General features: G+C 35.7%; 1 protein-coding gene across 1 annotated transcript; it reads right to left on the reverse strand.

Annotated features, from left to right (window-relative positions):
• Positions 1 to 16,307: 16,307 nt before the first annotated feature.
• Positions 16,308 to 23,379, reverse strand: LOC114399230 (ABC transporter B family member 1). The gene is made up of 10 exons (XM_028361368.1): positions 22,620 to 23,379; positions 22,443 to 22,497; positions 22,171 to 22,346; positions 21,866 to 22,066; positions 21,511 to 21,770; positions 21,088 to 21,404; positions 20,742 to 20,965; positions 18,781 to 19,154; positions 17,924 to 18,638; positions 16,308 to 17,839 (listed from the first exon to the last, which is right to left on the reverse strand). Exons 1-10 carry the CDS (start codon positions 23,031 to 23,033, stop codon positions 16,556 to 16,558), a joined length of 4,020 nt encoding a protein of 1,339 aa, XP_028217169.1. The 5' UTR covers positions 23,034 to 23,379; the 3' UTR covers positions 16,308 to 16,555.
• Between the last annotated feature and the right edge of the window lie 216 nt (positions 23,380 to 23,595).

Consider the following 23,595-nt stretch of genomic DNA (forward strand, 5'->3'; position numbering starts at 1 on the left):
CAGGAGTGATCAAGTGGTTGTGATGTGTGTTGGAGATGAAACCTTTACTTTAAATAGGAATGAAATGCAAGGAAGGAAGATGAGGACATGCATTTGGGTTTAGGTGGAAGAAAGTAATGTGATGAGTGAGCTATTGAGAGGAGAGATATTGTTTTTGAGAGACACACGTTATTCATGCAAGCAATGGTGCTGCAACGTAGCTACTTGATAGCTGGACATGTCTTATGTTGCCGACAATTTGATCAAGAATTTTACTGTCAATGGTTTTGATCTGAGTCATAACTTTGCTCGTGTTTGATCAAATTTATGAAATTGTTATATTGCCAGTGAATATTGTATAAAAGCCCATGGAACCAAACTGGCATTTTTGGTACTTCTCCTAGGATTTAATAGTCTTTTTTTGTTGAATTAATTTTCACTCGTTTTCTATAAATCTTCTAAATAGGATGTTTCTGTTATTTCGTGAGCAGGAGCATATTCAGTCATATAAAACTTTATTTATTGGCTTTTGTGATTACTTTGTTTGGGAAAGGTCGATGAAAGATTTAAAGTACTTTACAGTTCACTACTAAATGCTTTGAATTCTTCATAATTTTTTTCTGACAAATTAATCATAAAAGAAAATCAACCAAGTTCTATGAGTAATTATGGTCTTGCTCTAAATGGTTTTACTGAAATTTTTCTTTCTGATGGAGCCAATGGTGGAACAATCCATATAAGCCAACCCTACATAGTAGCTTAGTGGTTGGTTTATAGTTCCATTTTTACTCTATGAAAAACTATAGGATTCTTGCATTTCCCGAGTTTATAAAACAGTCTGGTTAAAAAAGTTAAATATTGTTAATAGAAGAATATTTCTTTATTTAAAAGATGGGTATCATCAAGGTAGTTCTCAGGCTAAACAATATTTTTGAAACTGTGGTTTTTAACTGTGCCGGATGGCTTATGTGATCCGTGCAGCCGACCATACCTAGTGGAATAAGGCTTTGTTGTTGTTGAAAAGAGTGGAATCCCTTCTACTACTGTAATGAATGTGTTTGCTTGTTGCCATAGAATTGTAGCATCTTCATTTCTATCAAAACTTTTTAATGCATTTTCAAGCCAATATGGCTAGCTTTTTTCTTCCCCCCCACCCCCACTCCCACTCCCCACTTGGGTAGATACCTTATGTACTTCGTTGCTTTTATTTCAAATATATATATATATATATATATATATATATTTCTTTTTTAAAGTATAACTTTGGCAAACAAGAGGTAATTAAAGGAAATGAGAGTGAAGTAGGAATGATGGAGACGGTGCCTTGTTAAAAAAGTTTGATCAAACTGAAAAGTGGGATAGATAAAAAGAAGAGGGTGTATATTTGTATTTTATATCAAAGTTTAGGAGTTTCGTGATGCTAACGTCTCTAGTAAGGAAATAATTGTAAAATAGAAAGCATGTAATCTCCTCTTGAACATTTGGCAGACAAAAAAAAAGTCCGTCTTTCCCGCAATAAATTCCTTATTAGATGAGATGGATGTCATTCTTTCCTTCTATTTTCTATATTAAAGTTTAGTTTCCCTAGACCTCCCTTTTCCTTTTAGAGATGGATGTCTTTTTGTTATTTACGTCTGGGATACTTTTGTAAAGTACTCATATTTATTTTCCTTTCTAATGTTTTCATAGTAAAGAAGGAAAGGCTAAACCGCTAAATTGATTGACTTCGGAAGACTGGAATTTAATGAGGCCAATTTTGAAGTTGAAGCTATTCCATAAAAGTAACCAAAGGATGTACTTTCCTTTCTAGATATTTTTAAATTGAAATTGCTTTACATTAATCCCAATTATAGTTGGATTATGCTCTCTGAAATGATATGAAGCAGATTAAGCTAAGAAATTACCACCAGAAAATCAGTCCTAAAAAATGACTTTTGTGTGTCTGGCTCAGATAGCATGTATTTCTTCTGCAACACATAATCATTTGGATTTATCAGAATTTTGGTGCACTCAAGTTCAATGTGGACAATGTTTTCTAGTATTTCAGCTATACTGTCGGCTTCCTTATCAATGGATTGTCCGTTACAAGTTATGATGGGGAAGGGGGAGTTATTTCCATGGTTGCTGCCCTCATTGTGCTAATTACTAAACACATCTCACTTCTGCTATTAGAGGTTGAAATAAAATATGAATTACCCAGATAATGTTTTGTGTCAGTTACAAAAGTAACGAGGCTTCCAAAATGTTTTGGTATGCAAGATGCATTGACAAGGTTGTTTCCTTTTCTGCTGTGAAGTTTATATGAATATATGTCTCCGTTATGAATGAAATGGTAGCCGTGGAACAATAAATATAGGAAGATGTTCCTGTGTCATTATTGAGCAATTATACTGTCAGGACTGTAGCACAGCCTCAGCTTAAGCTCTTGACATATAAACTTGATTAGCATGTGATTTGTTTGTGTATCAGTATCAGTTTTGATCAGTTTGTTATGCCTAGTACGAAACTATGAACTTCAGACAGTTTTATTATGTCTGTATCTTGATTTTGTGGTGCCGTTCAACTCTTTTACCTGTTTACTGTACCACAATTCATCCATGTATAAGTTTTTATCAGTTTTTCAGAGTTGTCATAGGCTTGTGTGTATCTGCAATATAGTATACTGTACCACATTTCAGCCACGTATCAGTTTTTGTTAGTTGTCATAGGTTTGCATGTATCTGCACTTTAGATATTTAGATATACTATTCACCAAAAAAAAAAAAAAGATATTTAGATGTACTATTCAATTCATATGCTACCCTACGGATATTAGTGGCTTGGCTACTAGAGTGTTCTTGCCTATACCTGCTTATACCTGAATTTAAACATGGATACATACTTGTGCAGGTAGCAATTTTAGTGTCTAATCCGGTACTCAATGGGAACTTATATATCCATACATGCATCTATTAAACTCATTTTTAGTTAAATGTGTCTTTTTTGGGACAACCTGGAAAATAAAATTATTATTTTAAAATTAAATTAACCATAAAAATTTTATAAAATAAAAAAATTAATTATATCTAACATAATTCAAAGATATTCAATGATCTTTTCAAACCTAAGTTAGAATACACACGTGCATGTGCACCTGTACATGTGCACACTGCGGCACACACACACAAGTTTAGACAAGTTGAGCATTATTGTATCCGTACAATCTTGTAAACTTTTGTAGGTAAATTACTTGGGACCAGATCTGAATTTGGTGGGTAAAAAGCATATTCATTGTGGGTACTTGTTGGATCAAAGTCTAATTGCCGTCTCTTATCTTTCCCAGTTTTACCCATGTTGAGCATAGTAACTCCGCCTTAAATTGGTTGGCCCAGTTTAATTGCATTATGTCTTGCAAGGAGTATTAGCATGCAGATTTTACTGCATAGTGACTATTGTTCGATGGTAAACTAGTGAAAAGGGGAGAATACATTTCCATGGTTTCTGACTTTGTTCTATCCCACTTATTTGGTTTCAGCCATTAGAGATTGCAATGGAAAAAATCACATGAATTACCCTGTTAATATTTCATTTCAGGGATAATAAAAGTAATTTGGTCTTTGAAAATGTTGAGTTTGTAGGATGGGTTACATAAATTCTATTCGTAATTGGTATTTGTGGAATGGTACCTGTCGAGTAATAAATATAGGAAGTTCATGTGTGTGGGCCAATTGTCTCAGGATTATGGAACAGCCTTGGCATGTGCCCTTGACCAATGTGTGTTAGCATGTGAGTTGCTGTTGTGATTAATTAAAGAAACTTCACTCTTTGTATATCCCACTCTTGATCATTGTCATACCCCTTGTACAAAACTGATGGATTCAGATACTTTTGTTTATATGTGCCTTATGTATATATTCATTTGGTCTTACCTGTCCATTTTCGTTTGCACTATATTGGAGTATTGTAAGAGAACTGCAGTTATTCAACTGCAGTCTCGGGTAGTTAAGATTAGTTAAGTCTCAGTGAGTTAGTTCACTAAGATAGTTAGTTAGTGACAACTAATTACAGCTGTCATAACTAACAGCTTTGTATATATACACAGTTTTGTATTCGAGTTTGTTGGGTTAATGAAACTAAAGTTTCTCTCCTCTTTCTTTTCTGTTATCAAAATATCTTCTCTTAAATTCTATTATGGTGTCTTGAGCCTAGTGTGATCGACTATGGCTTCTTCGAACAATTCGTTCACCTCCTCTTCCGCATTTCCAAACTCCACTGCTGAGAAGCTCGATGATTCCAATTTTTTGATGTGGCGACAACAGGTGGAACCGCTGATCAAATCTCATCATCTTCAACGGTCTGTAGCAAATCCAATAATTCCTCCGAGGTTCCTCTCTGATGAAGATTGTGTAATCGGACATGGAAATCCTACGTATGAAGACTGGGAGCTGCAGGATCAGGTGCTGCTCACATGGCTGCAGTCGACTCTTTCAAAGTCGATCCTTTCTCGAGTGCTTGGAAGAATTCACTCTTATCAAGTCTGGGAGAAAATCCATGACTATTTTCACAAACAAACACGAGCAAGAGCTCATCAATTGCTGACTGAACTACACGTGACAGTGCTTGCAGACGAGCTGATACGTGAATTCTCAAAATCAAGGCTATTTCTGATTCTCTAGCCTCTGTTGGAAGTCCGATCTTGCCTCAGGAGCACATTGATGCGATCCTCGAAGGTCTTCCTCGAGATTATCACTCCGTGATTTCTGTTATCGAAAGCAAGTTTGAACCTCTTCCGGCTGAAGAGGTTGAAGCGTTGCTCTTAGCTCATGAAGCTCGTCTTCAAAAGCATGCTTTCTCTGACTCACTGTCAATCAACTACACGCAGGCTAATCCTAGTTTTTCGTCTGCACATGGATCTGATGGCTACAATGTGGCAAACAAAGCATCGCAAACTAATTCTGAAAATTTTTCATCTAACTCTCACAGTGGTTTTGGTCACGGAGGTAACTTCAATCGTGGCAATCAACATTTTGCTAATTTTCAATGTCAAGTTTGTTTGAAGTACGGTCACACCGTTTCTCATTCTCACTATCGCTATGACCAATACTATCAGCCAAGCTCGTCTCTCACTCTGCACGATCCCTTGAACCCTAATTCCAATTCTCAGAATTATTCATCTCAGCAGTCTAATTCCAATTCCACTGGACAGACCTATGGTAACACTCGTCCTTCTAATGTGTGGACAAAGAATGGTTCATGTCCAGCTAATACCAATTCTGCTAGTGCTATGGTAGCCAATACCAACTCTTCTCAGCCAATTACATCCAATTGGATTCCTGACTCAGGTGCCTCCTTCCATGTCAATGGTGAAGCACAGAATATTCAGCAGCCAGAATCATTTAAAGGACCTGACCAGATTTTCATCGGTAATGGTCAAGGTCTGCACATCAAATCCACTGGTTCTTTTTTTACTTATAATTCTAAAGTCTCTTTTTCTCTTAACCAACTCTGATTAGTGCGAGCAAGTTTCCTCAGGATAATGGTGTATTCTTTGAGTTTCACCCTCATTTCTGTGCTGTCAAATCTCAGGTTTCCAGTGAAACTCTTCTTCAAGGGTCTGTTGGTCCTGATGGGCTTTATTCCTCTCCCAGTCTCAAGCTACAGCATCCTTTAGCTACTTTAGGTTCATGTTATGTTTCTAATTCTGTAATTTCTGATGCTGCACAGTCCAATATAAATGTAGGAACTAAGACTAGCTCCTTGTGGCATGCTAGGCTTGGTCATCCAAATTTTCATGTAATGAAGCTTGTTCTTCACATTGTAATATACTCATTCCTAACAAAAATTTTGTTGAGTTTTATTCCTCATGTTGTGTTGGAAAATCACTTGCAGACTTCCTTCTTCATTGTCTAGCACTGTTTATAATGCTCCTTTGGAATTTTGGTGTTTAGTGACCTCTGGGGTCCATCTCACATTACTTGAACTAATGGTTTTCTGTACTATGTCACCTTTATTGATGCTTTTTCTAGATTCACTTGGATCTATCTACTTAAAAACAAGTCTGATACATTCACTGTTTTTAAACAATTCAAAGCTATGGCTGAACTTCAATTTAATACAAAGATCAAAAGTTTACAAACTGACTGGGGAGGAAAATTAGACCCTTAGCTCCTTATTTAGCCAAACTAAGCATTAACCATAGACTTATCTGTCCTCACACTCATCACCAAAATGGTGTGGTGGAGAGGAAGCACAGACACATTGTTGAGCTTGGACTTACCTTACTGAACCATGCTTCTCTACCTCTAAAATTCTGGGACATTGCTTTTACTACCGCTGTTTATATCATAAACATAGTGCCTACAGCACCTCTTGACTTTGCTGTTCCTTATACTATCTTCAAAAATCCACCTGATTATCAGTTTTTGAAAACATTTGGCTGTGCCTATTTTCCTTTTCTCAGACCCTATAATAAACACAAGCTTGATTTTAGGTCTCATGAGTGTGTCTCTTTTTGGGATACTCAACCTCTCACAAAGGCTACAAATGTCTCTTTCCTTCTGGTAGGTTGTTCATTTCCAAAGATGTCATTTTTAATGAGTCTAGATTTCCTGACACTGAGTTGTTTGAATCCTCAACCATTTCTCCATCTACCTCACAGGTTTCCCTTAATCCCATACCTATTGTTGTTCCTTCACAGGTCATCTCTTCTCCTATTAATCCTTTCCATCCTGTTGTTTCTGTTGAAGCAAATCCTATCACTTCTGTTGAACCAAATTCAGTTGCTTCTGTTGATGATCAATCATCACCTTCGGTTGAGTCTCAACATCCTCCCTCCCTGCCTTTGTCCACTCCTGTTTCTACTGATCTACCTCCATCTTCTACCACTGCTCCTTCTACTGTTTGCTCTGCACCTACTGCAGAAACCAGTCCTCAAACTTCTGAAACTACTTCACCACCTAGAACAGTGAATGCTCGTCCTATGCCCAGCATTACTTAAAAACAAGACCTGGGATATGATTCCTCTTCCTTCAAACAGAAAAACAATTGGGTGCAAGTGGGTTTTCAGAGTTAAAGAGAATGTTGATGGGTCTCTTAATAAATATAAAGCGCGTTTAGTGGCTAAAGGGTTTCATCAAGTTCAGGGTTTTGATTTTTAATGAGACATTTTCTCTTGTCATCAAACCAGTAACTGTTAGACTCATTATTACTCTTGCTTTGACTCAACATTGGGATTTGTTTCAATTAGATGTTAATAATGCTTTCTTGAATGGACTGCTTGAGGAGTCAGTTTACATGACTCAGCCTCCAGAATTTGAGATTTCTGATTCATCCTTGGTCTGTAAGCTAAATAAAGTTTTGTATGGCCTTAAACAGTCCCCTAGACAGTGGTTTGAGAGACTGCTATTTACTCTCAGGGATTTTGGTTTTGTAGCAAGCAAGTGTGATCCATCCTTGTGTATCTACAAAGCTCAATCTCAAACAGTTTATGTTTTGGTTTATGGGGTTGACATTGTTATAACTGGTAGTTCACCTCAACTAATTTAACATCTCACTGCCAAACTGAACTGCACTTCCTCTTTAAAACAGCTAGGAAAGCTTGACTGTTTTTTGGGTAGAGGTCAAGACTCTTTCTGATAACTCCTTACTACTTACTCAAAGTATATCAGAGATCTCTTACAGAAAACTCACATGGCAGAGGCACAACCCATATGTTCTCCTATGGTTACTAACTGTAAACTGTCTAAGTCTGGGGCTGATATCTTTTTTGATCCTACTCTCTATTCTGTTGTGGGGGCTCTGCAGTATACTACAATTACTCGACCTGAAATAAGCTTTACAGTCAACAAAGTTTGTCAATTCATGTCTAATCCCTTAGACACTCATTGGGTGGCAGTCAAACGTATTCCAAGGTATCTCAAAGGGTCAATTTCTCATGGTCTTCATCTCAGACCTGCAATTCCACGCAGACCTCTCTCCATTCATGCTCTCTGTAATGCTGACTGGGCCTCTGATGTTGATGATCATAGATCAACATCAGGAGTGGCAATTTATCTGGGTCCTAATTTGGTGTCCTGGTGGTCCAGAAAACAAGTTGTGGCAAGGTCAAGCACTGAAGCAGAATACGACAGCTTAGCTCAGGCTACAGCTGAAACTTTATGGATTCAAACTCTTCTGACAGAACTGGGAGTTCCTTTCACCATACCAGTCATCTTTTGTGATTACCAAAGTGCTGTACCACTAGCACATAATCCAGTTCTTCACACTCAAACCAAGCACATGGAGACTGATGTTTTCTTTGTTCGGGAATGGGTGCTGACAAAACAACTAAATGGTTCATCATATTCCTGCTCTTGATCAGTGGGCAGATGCAATGACAAAGCCTCAACCACCTTGAGTTTGAGGGGCAGGGGGGGAGTAATCGGAGTATTGTAAGAGAACTGCAGTCTCAGGTAGTTAAGTATTAGTGAGTTAGTTCACTAAGATAGTTTAGTTAGTGACAACTAATTACAGCTGTCATAACTAACAGTTTTGTACTTTTGAGTTTGTTGGGTTAATGAAACTAAAGTTTCTTTTCTGTTATCAAAATATCTTCTCTCAAATACACTATCTGATTCTCCCCACTTTTTTAATGTGTTCCACAGTTCAGCCTATATTCAGATTTTATTTCAGGATTTTAATTAAAATATTAAAGATTTTTTATATTATCATTCAATTATGGATTGTCATGTATGATAAGATTGTTGACTTTTGTAATAATTACTCTAAAAGTCATATCTAGGATCATTTTTAATTGATTGACAGTGCAACAATCTTTACACTGTCAGAGTATCAAATTAAACTCTTTAATCTTTATTTTAAGGCACCTATGTATCCTCAATATTGCTATGCATTTTTACCTTTGCATGTTATCCCCAGTATGGACCAAGATATTTGTGGATTTGTTTTGCTGGTGCTCATTAACTGCTGTATGTCTTGCAGGGAGCATCAGATTGCACTTTTCATATAGTGATGTTTATTAAATCTGCCCCTCTGACTTAATATTCTTTTTCTCGTGTAAGCAATTTAGCTTTTTCTGCTGGATGGCTGGATGCACTTGGTCATATGCATCAAGCAAACAGGTCAGCGTTTTCTGGGAAAGAAAAGTGCAGTGGTCATCCTTTGTTGTTCTGCATTTCATAATTTTTTTTGTTCTTGTTTCTTTTTTTGTCCCTCATGTTATGTAGATAAGCTTGTTGATTAATTTATCTTGAATTGCAAAATCTGTGTATTAAATGTGGGACAGATCTTATTTTCTTACAAATTGGATGGCAAATCATGTGAAGAATCTTATATAGGTCTGCATGTGTTTTCTAATCCCTCATAAGGGTGTGGTGTGCCATTCCCTATCATGTCACTTCCTAGGGCTTGCTCCCTCCTGAATTATACACACACAAACAAAAGGTTATATTTTCTTGTTTAAAGCATGCATTTCCATGTTTTCACTTTCCAGAGGTGACTTACATGCATGGTGAAGAATTTGTCATACATAATGAGTGACTTATTTCTTAAAGTAAAAGTCTGTTTGTTTTGCCAGTGTCTGCAATATGTTGTATTTATTTGTTTGTCATAACTTTGTTTCTATTTCTATTTGCATGCATGATTCAATTGAGTTGGCGTGCTTGTTTTTTGGGTCTTTATGTTGTTCTCAAGTAATTGCTGCTGTTGTAAGGAAAACATTTATTGTTTAATGAGGAGTCTGTTAAATTTTCATTTTGGACTTGGTACAGCTGTTGAGCATGTAAAGGGAGCTGACCTCGTTCCACTTTCGTTTTCATTTATGATGTGTCTGCTTTGCTTGTTTATATATATACTTGCAATACAGTCTGCCCTCTTTTCATATCGTGTTCTATTGCCCTCATATGAGAAAATATAAAACCAGGATGCAATTGCATTAGATTATATGACTAAATTATCAAATAATATGCATCTTGCAAATGCTAGTTATTGGATGCAGCAATACATCCAAGGATGTCAGCTGCACACTGCGATGAATGACTATTTGGCTGTTTTATATTCCCAGAAACATATTTAATGCCATTACCAACATTTGGTTGCATTGGCATATGGTAGTTCACGTATTAGTAATCCCGTACGTGTTTTGGACTTTCTTAAATGCCATGCAATCTTGGTCGACTTGTATTATGGTATGACATGGTTGATCAGCAATGAACAATGAGTTATCGTCATGTATGAAATATGATAGTGTCAGTTTTTTCCTACTGTTTGCTAGAAATATCACCCAGTAGAAATGTGTATACTGTTCTAGGGCGTGACTATTATAATCGTTGATGTGTTGAGTAAAATTAAAAATTAGTGACTTCGCTCACAGCATGAGCGTATTTTCAATTTTGTATAGATATAGGAGATTAATGTGTACGGGCAAAGTCTCTAAAGTTTATATCAATTCACAGCTCAATGACATTTCTAAGCAGTAAGGATCTTTTTACATCAGTTGGCAGCTCAAGAGTCATCCATCGCAGTGTGCAGCTGACATCTTTTGATGTACTGCTGCAACCAAAAACTAGCATTTGGTAGATGCATACCATTTGATAGTTTAGTAATTTACTTTGTCATATAATCTACGTAATTGCACTAATCCTGGTTTTTGTACTTTCTCATATGAGGGCGATGGAACAGGATATGAAAATTGGGCAGAGTGCATTAAGATCCTAAATGAAAACGAAAGTGGAACAGGCTCAGCTCCCTTAACACGGAGGGGAATTGTATAAAATAATTACATCGAGTAATGAGATTCTTTTTGTAAGTTATTTCTTCTTTGAGAGGTACATATTTGCTAACTTGTATCTTTACTTTCTTTCATTTGGAAGTCCATATTGGCTTTATTTGTAGCAAAGGGACCATTAAAGCTCTGGTAGAAATGCACAATGAGTTTTTTTTATAACAGAGAAAAAAAAAAAGTCTGGTTACTTTACATTTGATTTCTTCTAAACTCCCAAGTTCGTATTCTCGTTATATTCCTCTTATTTACGAATTTCATACACCTTTTCTAGTGGTTTTCATGCAGTAGACACTTAGCATCTGTGCAGCAGATATTGATTTTTTTTCCTTCTTTTTTTGGTGTATAAACAAGTATCGATTGATTTTATTAAAGTGACTTGTTTTATTTTTTAAGACGATTCACAAAGTTTATTTAAAGTGGTTATAAGCTTCAACGTGATAAGCTCTTACTTATAATTCGTTTAATTAAGTTTATTAAAATAGACCAAATATTAGTCTAGACAGTAGATGACATTTTCTTGAGGTTAACTACCAAACCATTTTTTTATTTTTAATGAAGATTTATAATTAATCTTGTAACAATTGTAAAATCTAATTTTGCATTACTACGTAATACTATTAATTAGATAATAAAATAATTCTCTTTAAAAAAGGTGACAAAATAATTAAACCTACTTTTGGAACAGGAATTGAACATGAATATAAATATATTTTTATTAAGTAAATAGTTGATATATCATCAGATATTCCTAAGGGATATTTACCCTTCCAAATTAACTTCTCTAGAGTGATGAGATGTATAAAACGAGAAAGTAAAATTGTATCTACCATTGTTCTAAAATTGGTTAAGTTATTTTAATTTCAATTAATGGCTATTATGTCGTTATTTTCTCTCTATATATTTCGTTTTAAAGGAGTCAATTGCTTTCCTTCAAATTTATCTTTTCTTTTGGTAAAATATTATTCCCTTGTCGTGTATATATGACTGTTATGTTATTTTTATTTATGTTTAAATAATATTTTTGAAATTAAAGAATCACATAAATATATTTTTGACATATTTTATTTTAATATATATGGTTAAAATATATTTTTAATCTTTATTTTGACAATGCTATTAATATTAATGAATTAGTTATTTATTTCTTATATAGAATATCAGAAGAGTATGTTTTTAATATAATCAGTACAAAAGTCAACAAATACTAATCAATATAAAATAAAAAATGAAATAAAATATTTTGTTGAGAAGAAAACCCTAATGCACTATAAAATGACACTTGTATAATTCCACTTATCATCAATCCTCTTAGACATTTGTCTAGTGTAAAGAAATAATGGGCCCAGGTTCCACATTCTCAACTCAACTTGATGCTGAAGTAGCTGCACTGAAGGGTATGCTTTATAACGGGCTTCTGATTTATTATCCCTTGTTTTTTGGGAAAGTGAAGGGACGGTGAGGGGGTGTTTCAGAAGCTGAACTGAAAGGCTTTGTTTTGAGGGAAGATAAGATTTTGTCAACATCATCAATTTGCTTTATTCATAAGACATTATTATTAGCTATTTACAAAATCTCTGTTGAGGCTGTTAATAGATGTACCATGCCCTCATGCAATTTGATGCACCATGTCCACAAGCAACCGAATTTTGTTTTATGTTATGATGATGCACAACAAGGAAGATGCTTTTGTCCTTAACCCTAGCCCCCAGCAACTGCTCCAGCTGTTGCATTTGTTTTCACTCGGATATTTGGCTGGTTCACGTTACCAGGTGTAGTATCATTTTACTTTATGGCATGGCCATGCAAAATTTATGCCAGAAAGCAAGAAAAAAAAAGATAAGAGGATTAATACTCATCCGTTACTGCATTAAAAAAAAAGACACTCATCCGTTACTAGTGATCAAATTTACAATGATTTTTCCAATTTTGCATATAAATACTCTTAAATTGCTAGTTAGCTTGTCCAACCATAACTTCAAATAATATTTTTACTACCATATCCCCCTACAGCCTTCAATGTTCCTTGAATAAAAAAAAAAGCTTTTAAAATGTTTTTATTTGCATCAGAATCTGGTTTTAACACCCAACCCCCAGCCCCAGTTGGAGCCAAACGAACATGGGCTAGAAGTGTAATTTTGGGGTCATCCAGATTCAGGCATGAAAGGCCGTTTAATCAAAACACATCACAAAATTGGTGGCTGCCAAATCGCATAGTCCTTTTTTCTTTTCACACCGTCTGCACTAAATAAGTTTCTGAAGGGTACTTTTGTAAATAAAAGTTAAAAAATAGCTGGCTTTGGGAAGAGCCAAAAGGCCGTACAAAAATAATAGCAACTCGCCACGATTATTTTTTTGGTTAACCCTCACAATTTTTTGAACAATACCCAATGGTGTGACAAGGCCAGCGTCTCAATAGTCAGTCATCTAGTTGATAACACTGGTTAGAGATGTAAATAAGCTTAGTTGTTCATGAATTATTCAAATTTCACTAGTTAAATGTTCAATTATATTCGTTTGTTTAATTAAATAATCAAATTTAAATTTGAGATTAAGTTCAATTATTAGAATGAGTTAAACGTAAATTTTACAAGTTCAATATTAATAACTCATGATTTTTTTTGTACAAATAACTCATTTCTTTAAATTGATGATTAGAATTTTCACTAGCTTTTATCATTTATATATTTATTATTAAAATATGTAAAATTTTGTTGAGAACGTTCAAAATTAATTTTGAAGTTTCTTTTTTTTAATATTCAAGAAGTTATGAATTTTAATTTTCTGGATTATAAAAATGTAATTGTCTAGAATATTTGAATTTTGCATCCTGCATATTAAGCACATGTTTCAATGTGTAGATTGTCATATGGTATTAAAATATTTATTAAATACTAAACTGATAAAATTAAAAAATAATTTAAGAATTTTTTTTACTAAAGCAGGAAAAATTAAGTTATAAATGAGCTAAGTAGACTAAGTTTTTTTTTTTTTTACAACACTTGAGCTTTTTTTTTTTAACAAGTAAGTTAAAGCATTGATTAAACTCATTTAAATAAATGAGGCAAACTTAATCAACTCATTTTTTTACAAGCTAAACTTAAACTTTAAGTGCTTAATTTAGCTGAACTCGTTAACACCCTCACAATGAGTAATGTCATCTAAGGTTATTCATAAGATGCCATAACTTGGGTTTAATTAGTTTTTTTTAGCTGATTTAATTAGTTTTCTATTCAACCATAGAATTTATTTTGTGTGTTTGTGCGCTTGTATATATTCAATTAGAGAACTTGTTCAAATTTGCATTCAATCCGATAAACTTCAACAATTTCTTTATTCTACTTTGTTAATATAATATTTAATATTATGTATAATTAAATCGTGAATTGAAAATGTTTAAAATTAAAATTAAAGTATATTTATGTTATATATTGTAAAGAAATATTACTACTATAGTTCTTTCAATTTAATTTTATATCTAAATTTGGTTTGCATTTTAAAATATTCGTCCAATACAAATGAAACTTGCTAATTGTTAAAATAGAGATGAATTTTAGAAAAATACAAAAAATTATGCCATGTTATTTTCTTCTTGAGGGAGAACATCATGCCATGTTAAAAATAACATAGAAGGTATAATATAAACTCGAGTTAGTCATTCAAAAGTTCTTTAAGCATGTGATTATAGTTTGATCTTTGATTACCTGAATACAGCATTTATGAGCAGAGGATGGGTAAAAAAATTGTTTTTCAATTGATACTCCGGGCCGATCTTGGGCATAGGCTACAGAGGGGACGGCCCAAGTCCCACAGCTAGAAGGAGTCTCAAATAATAATAAAAAAAATTATTTATGTGATAAAAGAATTTATCTTATTTCGTGCTTATGAAGAACACTTTCTTGTTGTTTTTTTTTTCTTTTTCTTTAAGTTGCATCTGTAAATTCGTGTTAAAAAAATCTGTAACTTTGACCTATACATGTAATGAGCATATAATAATAAATAAACTAAAGGATTTTGTTATTCAACAAGATAAAAATTAAAAATCAAATTGTAAATAAATTTATTTTTATGTTATAAACTAAAATTCACCTCTCTCGCAATTAGATATTTTCAGCATATTCGTTTCCTTTTTTTAGTACATTTTCATACACCTTCTGTTACTATGCAAAAGATATATTTAAATACGCGTATGATAAAAGAAGCATATGTTATTTGTTTAGTATAATAAAATATATAAATTTCAATAAAATTATATGTTTATTTTATTTAATATATGCTTATGTTTTAAAACATTCATGTATAAGGACCCTTATTTATCACTTCTTTATTGATCAATCTTATGGAAGTCGATTGTAAAAATACCCTAGATCTACCCCTAATAAAAAATGTCATGTTGAAAATAATACAAAATATGGCTATATGAGTTAAACCCATTTCCAAAACACATGACATTTAATTTTTAAAAATTGAACTTGTTAAAATTACGTTGAGACTGAGCTGGGACGTAAGGGGCCTCAGACACCCTTAATGTTCCCGCAGGAAACCTCCCAACTTGACTAATGTTAGTACCGAGTGATCTACAAAATCTTGCAAGGAGATATCTATAATGAATGATTTGATTGGGTGATAACAAGTTGTCTATATTGTTGGCGGAATGGCACATATAATATCAAAACTATATCAGTCCCAGCATGTGTTGTTGTCCCAAAATTTGTCGTTAAGCAAATGCTTACCCAACTCACTATCATGATCCTCTTTATCGTACCTTGGAGTATGTAATCATCCTCACCAAGGCAAATGAGCCATCTTCAATCCAACCCCTTATGTTGCTATTTGAAACCTTACTTTATATTTTAACTAATTAATTAAAGCAACCAAAGTTTGGTCCCCATTACGGATAGCAAGCACTTGAGAACCATGCACACTCCTCTTTTGTGTCATTTTCCTGTGCCGTACCTCATTTTTATGCCACGCTTGTCCACAAACTCATCCCACATTTAGATCCTTCTGCGATTCTCACCCGTTGTCTACTTCAATGCCATGCACGTTTGTGCCACCATCATGTGATCTTTGTCCCCTTCATATTTATATATGCACTTGCCATATATCCCATTGGGATCAGAACCAACGAATATTTAGAATTTCCATGAAAGGGATGGTGCATCTTGTTGAGTACCTGATTGTGATGTGTCTCAAATGGTCAACAAGCTAAAGTGCTACTACTAGATTCATGGCCACCGCCACCACTGTGCTCATCAGAGTTGGAAAGTGATAGAATTTTAATTGGACCATTCACTGCCTCACCATGCACTTTTTAAAGTCCTTTGTCAGTGTAGTTCATTTTACACCTAGCAAATTGCTAGTGTATTAGGTATATGCTTACAAAACTCTCTTGTATTTTTCATTACCTCAAAACAAATACATCTTGTTGACAAAGAAATTCACCCTGTTGATGATGTTTTGTTGATTGGCACTTTAATAGTTACTTTAATCCTTATGCACTAACTAAACATTGAGTTGCCCATCAAGATATAGAGAATGAGAGTTGGTGACCCATTGGTGTTGTTGATTCTTTGGAGCAAAAGTGGCCTTGAATAAATTTAATAAGGATGAGCATCTATTCATCCATTTCAATCTCGTTCCTGTATTTTGTCATTTCCTTAGTAACATTCATAAAGACAAGAAGATACATTCTTGAATAGGAAGAGAAAGGGGGGGTAGGGATGATACACAAACTATACTATGGTCAAAACAAAAATGCCAATAATTATAATGGGTATATGGCTTATAATCCTGTAGCTGGTAATATCATTTGAATGGCTAGCCTTCTCTTTCGTCGTCTTTCGGTCTTGTTGAAGAGCTTGAACCTGAGGCCATTCCAATAACTTGGCTGTGGGTGAACCTTTGTAACTGAATCATGCGCGCATAAATCCCATCCGGGTGATTTTTCAACAACTGAGAATGTGAGCCTTGCTCAGCTACTTTCCCGTCATCAATCACAGCAATCAGATTGGCATTCCTGATTGTTGATAGCCTGTGTGCAACAATGATAGTTGTTTTTCCTGAGGAGGCGCGGTCTAGAGCCTCCTGAACAGACCTCTCAGATTCAGCATCAAGTGCACTTGTGGCCTCATCAAGAAGCATAAGTTCAGCCTTCCTCACAAAAGCCCGAGCAACTGCTATTCTTTGCTTTTGTCCCCCGGACAGTTGAACACCTCTCTCCCCCACAAATGTTTTGTATCCATCTGGCAAACCAGATATGAACTTGTGTGCATTGGCAAGAGTTGCAGCTTCAATTATCTCAGCTTCAGTGGTTGACTCATGTCCATAAGCAATGTTTTCATAAATAGTAGTGGCAAACAAACAAGGCTCCTGTGGTACCACAGAAATGTGCCTTCTTAAGGACTTGAGGTTGTATTTCCTGATGTCCTTGCCATCAATCATGACCCGACCAGATGTTGGATCATAGAATCTTTGTATAAGTGCAATAACTGAGCTCTTACCACAGCCACTAGGTCCTACAAGGGCAAGAGTTTTACCAGCCTTCGCACGAAGACTGAGGTCACGAAAAACTGGCATATCCGGGCGAGTTGGATAAGAGAAGTCTACATGCTTAAGTTCAACTTCACCACGAAGACGATCAGGAACAGGAGTAGCATCTTGATCATCAGGCTCAATTTCAGTTCTGCGGTCAAGGAGATCAAACACTGACCTCATGGCTCGGCCTCCTTTGATAAAGTCAGGGGCCAGTGTTAAAGTTTCAGCAGCACCATTTGCAGAAACCATTAGGACCATAAAAACTCTGATTGTTTTAGAGAAGTCAGAGATGCCATGCTTCACCAGCCAAGAAGCATACCAAAGACCAAGTGCATAGGAAGCATAAAGTGCAAACTGAGCTACACCATATCCACTTCCAGAAATTTGTCCCTTCCAAAAACAACGCTGTAGTGGAGCTTGGAGATTGGTGGTGAAAAGGCCAACAATTTTTTTTTCTGAATTGAAGGCTGCAACAGTCCTTACATTGGCTATAGCTTCTCCTGCAAGTTGTGTAGCCTTGGCATGAGCAGCTTCCAGGTCCCCAGAAAAACCAGTCATGAACATTTTCTGTATAAAACCCAACAAAATACAAATGAAAACACAGAATTGAATGGCAAAACATGTCAAGAAAGAAATCTACAAAAAACAAACCTGCAAAACAGTGGCTGCAACAACAACAGGAAAGACAGCAACGAGGACAAGGGCAAGGCGCCACTGCAACACAAACCCAGCAGTACAGGCAACTAGCATAAGTGCAGTGTTCTGCACAATTACTGAAATTCGATCTCCAATGGCTGATCTGACATTGTTGGCATCAAGAGCCAGCCTTGCAGCAATCCTGGCACTCTCATTTTCCTCCTGATCAAACCATGCCATTTCATTTTTGAGCACTGCTGTCAGCATTTTCTCTCTCACACGTTTCGTAAGGTTTTCCCCGACAATGTCCCAGAAGAAGTGTTGCAATGTGTTGAAGAGAAGTGCAGTTGATGAAAGGCCAATCAACAAGTAGCAGTACTTTTCTATTTCACGGATCATGTATCTGTGGTCTGGATTGTAATACACACTGAGGACAGCACTAAGAACATAAGCAAAGAAGGCACTAAGGGATCCACAAACTACAGACCCTATAGAGCCAATTAAAGCATAAAGCCATTCAGGAGAGTTCATTTTTGCAAGTCTCCAGAAGGAACTGGCTTGCTCTTTGAAAGCAAGCTTTTCGAGCCTATAACTAGGATGTGATGCATCAAGGGACAGACTAAAGTCAGATGTAGAGAAATCGGATAGCCTACGCGAGTATGGTGACCGTCCATAAGAAGAATTCCTAGCAATTATTGGTGAGCTTACAGAGTTTCTGGCACTCGACGGCCTGCAAATGAAAATGTCATGAGATGACATATCAGCTTGGAATATTCAGTAGCCAAAGGATTAATAAACTTTAAAAAACAATGAAAATTAACTTCAAACAGTTTTTTCAAAGAATGCCAATGTTAAATATTAGTGAAAGCTACCTTGCACTACTCTTTCTGGCATTATTCATGGCAGTTTCATGAGCCATCTCCTGCATCTTTATAAGCTTGGCATAGACTCCATTTTCACCTTTCGAGAAGAGCTCATCATGAGTTCCAATTTCAGAAACACTTCCTTGCTGAAGTACAGCTACAAGGTCAGCTTTGCGAATTGTGGAGAGACGATGAGCAATTATGAGAGTTGTTCTGCCAATCATGAACCGGTCAAGGGCTTCTTGCACAAGCTTTTCTGACTCCGAGTCCAATGCACTCGTTGCTTCGTCTAGGAGAAGAATTGCAGGGTTTTTCAGCATTGCCCTTGCTATTGCTATTCTCTGTTTTTGCCCTCCAGAAAGTTGCAGCCCTCTTTCTCCTACCTGCCAATGCAAAATAAATTCACTTTATCAGATATAAGTTTAACAAATTATCATTTTCAAAGGCTCTGTTCAGATTGATAGGAAGGGTGGAGTTAAATGGAATGAAATGAAATAATATTAGTTATCATTGTTCAGATTGTTTAAAAGAAGATGGAATGGTAAACAATCGAATATGTTGAGATTTATTCTATTCCATTCCATATAATATCTATTCGTATTTCTTCTACCAATTTGGGGTTGTGATGAAAACAGTTAATTCTTCGTTAATTTCCATACCATTTCATCCACTTCCGAAACAATTGAATGAAAACTTTAATTCAAATTCTCTATCATAGAATATTCAAGCAATGGTGTGTTATTTTTAATCCATTCTGTTACATTTCCGTCGTACTCCATCCTTCATTTGATATCCAAACATAGGTTAAGACTCTTGTTCCCAAATGGGGAGCAAGCTTATTCTCAATTAAATTAAATTAGTCGAGGACTAAAAATTGTGAATCTATTATCAGTTTCTGCTTCATCATCTTTAAATTATCATATATTATATTATTCCATCTGTCATTGATAATTAGTTTATTAAGTGTCCTATGGATAAATTATCTATTCTTATGGAGGCTACATAATTGATGAAGAACTTTTTCGGTGCTCTTCATTTTTTGTTATAAATTCTGGTTCTGGGCATTTCCATGTTGGTTGTTTGTCTAGTGTCCTTATTTAAGAATTGAACATGCACGAGTTGACTGAAGCATGTTACCCTCTTGGTCTTTTTCAGATGCAATGCATAAACAGGCATTTCCTGGCTTTGACTACTGAACAAATCTCATTTAAAAAAAAAAGACAAGTTTTACTTTTTGACCAAATAAATAAATAGTCTAGACAAAGCCCTGTTTCTGTATGGTGCTAATTACCAATTATAACAATTGTGGGTATAAAGACAGGCAGGAGATGTTTAATTTGGTTGTTTTCTATTTTTATTTTGGTTGTTTTTTATTTTTATTTTTACTGGAAATAGAAAATGGTAATGAAAATATATTTGATTGGATTTCTGTTTTCATTTTTAGTGAAAATATTTTTCCAAACGAACCAAAAATTGAAAACAATAAAATTTCATTTTCAATTAAAATCAGGAATCTCATTTTGGGTAAAATGAAAACGCCGTAGTAATGAATGTAATTTTAAGCAAATTTAAAAATATATTTTCTTTTGAAAACACATTTTCAGTGTTTTTATTTTTTGAAAAAAAAAATAAGAAGTCAAACCAAACATGTTTTCAAAATTCTAATTTTTAAAAAATGAAAACAATTTTCAAAAAATAAAAATAAAAAATGAAAACACAAAATGAAAATGGAAAGTAAACTTACCCTTGTATTTTTATCATCCACTTTTTTCTATTTTGCAAACTGTATTTTATTTTACAATATTAAAAAGTAACTGGCAAGTGACAGGCATGGAACAATCCAATGCTTCTTCTGTAGTTCCACGCCAAAATTCAAATCCAATGATGTGACTAGTTTAAAAGGGCAATCATCAATTCATCACTACACATACAATTCCAGGAGCCATTTTCATAAAACAAAGATGACTAACCTGGGTTTCATAGCCATCAGGAAGTTTAATGATGAAGGAATGAGCATTAGCAACCCTGGCAGCTTCTTCAATCTCAACCTGGTCTGCATCAGGCCTACCCAACAGTATATTTTCTCGTATTGTGGTAGCAAACAAAGCAGGTTCTTGACTCACTAGTCCTATCTGCTGCCTCAGCCATCTAAGCCTCAAAGTTTTAATGTCATGCCCATCTAGCAGAACTTGCCCTGCACACAGATTATGCTCAACAACCAACATAACTAGCACAAAATTTCAATCTTAAAGTTCAAACAAACAAGAAGTCAAACTTTTCATACTATACTAAAAGACTTTAATTTTCAAAGTTTACCTGAAGTTGGGTCATAGAATCTCTCAATGAGGGAGACAACAGTGCTCTTTCCAGAGCCACTGCTACCCACCAAAGCTATGGTCTTGCCAGCAGGCACATTCAAGGAGAAGTCATTGAGGATCTGAACCTCTGGCCTAGATGGGTAAGAAAAGTCCACGTTTTTCAGCTCCACAAGTCCAGTAACTGTGTCTAGTTCAACGCCAGATTCGCTATTTTGATCAATACTTGGCTTGTGATCAATTATACGGAAAATCTTCGCAGCAGCAACTCTGGCCTTCGTAAATGCAGCCATGCTTGGTGCGGATTGCCCCAAACCCCTGTGTGTATCACAATTGAATCCTTAACCACGTTACTAAAATAAACCTTAAATGAATGGTTGTATGTTTCAATGACTAAAGCATGAAAATGCACACGAATACTCACAATCCACCAATCATAACAGCAAACATGGTTGCAATGGCAAGTCCTCCGTTGGTGGCGTGGTGCCTAACCAGATAGCCTCCATACCACAACAGAAGCGCGTAACAGCAAAAAACAACAAAGTAAGTGGCACCCAATCCCATTCCCTTTGCAAACCCAGTTTTGTAGCCAATCTTCTGTGCAACTCTCAAGGCTGATGAATAGGCCTGCAATGCTCTGGACTCCCCAACAAAGGCCAGCACTACCCGGATTTGTGCAATCGTCTGCAATGCACAAACAATAAGAGGTGATGTAATGCCAATCAAATCAAATGCAATTAACAAAAAGTTTATCAACTATGTCATTTCTTGATTCTCACCTGTTCCACAATGTTGCCAGCTTGAGAAAGAGCTTCCTGGCTCTTACCAGAGAGCTTAGCCAAGGTGGTGGTGTGAATGCCTCCAATCACAGCTATCATAGGGACAACAGCAAGAGTGACCAAAGCCAATTGCCACACAGCAGTGAAACCCACAACAAAACCAGAAACAAAGGTAGCCATGTAGTGAATGAAATTCCCCAACTGCACAAGAACCATCAAAAAAATGAAAAATGAAAAAAAAAAAAAAACTAGTCCAAATCCAGTAACAGAAACAAAGAATGAACTTGTTGAATTTGGCACTGCACCTTCTCACTAATGGCATCCTGGACCATGACAGCATCGGTGTTGATTGCGAAAACAACGTCGGATGTCCTAACCTCGGTGTCGAAGAACTGAATGTCCTGGTTTAAGGCAGCCTCCAGATACTTGATTCTCATCTTGGTCGATTGCCGCTCCCCGCTCCACATCCAACACGAAATCTCTGCAACAACAACAACTCCAAACCCATCAATCAAAATCCAAAGCCAAACAAACACAAACAAAGAATTAGTGAGTCAATTCAATTCAATTCACTAACCTGCCCATGAAGAAGCCCATATAGCAGCCCCCACCACCAAGAAGTAAAATGCATACTGCAAAAAAATCATACAACACAACTCACTCACATTCACTCCAAAAACAGAAAGAAGAAAAGAAAAAAAACACCAAACTTTAATAACACTCTTGAGTTCTGTTTGTGATGTTAAATTGTTACCTTGACCACTTCCTGAGTCATCTTGTCGACATCATTAGCATTGGAGCCAAAGGAATTGACAAGATCCGCAAAGAAGCGAAGAAAGAGAGGCAGAGAACAACCGTGCACAACTGCTCCGACCGTCCCAATTCCCATGAGAACATAATCCAACCCATCAGCGAATCTGAAAAGCTCTCCAAACCCAACAGAGGGAACACTCTCTTTCTCTTTCTTCTCCCCACCACCGTTACTAGTAACTGCTGCAGAAGAAGCACCAACATCTTTGTTGGGTGGTTCAGAAGTGTTCATTTCCCTTGGAACTTGGTGTTGTGAAGGTGCAGCTGCACCACCCTCCTCTGGAACAAGTTCAAGGCCTTGCATTTCGGACCATTTCCACTGCTCAATGGTTTTTATCTCCTCAGAATCTTTTGACATTTGCAACAAAAATTGTTTTTCTTTATGCACGACTTCCCACCCTCCTTCTCTACTTTATTGTCTCACTCTACCACTCCTAATTCATGCTAACTAACTATTCTACTCTCTCTTAATCACTTTCTCTATTATTATTTATTATTGTTGGTGTTGTTATTTTGATCTGTGTGGGAAGTTAAAGGTTCTCAATTTTACTCTTTTTATTCTTCATTCTTCTTGTTGCTCGTGTGAGGGGGTGTTGTGGGCACACTCATTCCTCACTCACTCCTAACTAATAGCTAGTATTATCTTCTGGAACTCAAGAGAGTGAGACTGTTAAGTTAGGTGGGTTAATGTTTGAGTTTTTCTTCTTCTGTAAAAAATAAAAAACACCGAAAGTGACACATGGTGAGAACCTAGACAGAGAAAAGTTTGGAGACATAGATAGAGAGAGAGAGAGTTTTGAATTTCCACCCGACAATCAACACTGTTCTCACAAAACTTCGAGATCAATTTTTGACTCACTTATGTTCAATAAAAGAAAATAAACAAAGGATCATATTGTTATTGTACGTATTTTTTACAA

The sequence above is a fragment of the Glycine soja genome, chromosome 19 (genome assembly GCF_004193775.1).
Source record: "Glycine soja cultivar W05 chromosome 19, ASM419377v2, whole genome shotgun sequence".
Classification (NCBI taxonomy): Eukaryota; Viridiplantae; Streptophyta; class Magnoliopsida; order Fabales; family Fabaceae; genus Glycine; species Glycine soja.

Bases quoted from the DNA above. Each gene is read 5' to 3' on its own strand.
- LOC114399230 (XM_028361368.1), bottom strand. From the start codon at position 23,033: ATGTCAAAAGATTCTGAGGAGATAAAAACCATTGAGCAGTGGAAATGG. The intron at 20,966-21,087 runs GTAAACTTTGAA...ATCTGTGTGCAG, and splicing joins ATTCTATGACCCAACTTCAG to GGCAAGTTCTGCTAGATGGG. The intron at 17,840-17,923 runs GTTTGTTTTTTG...GGTTTTATACAG, and splicing joins TTGCAGCCACTGTTTTGCAG to AAAATGTTCATGACTGGTTT.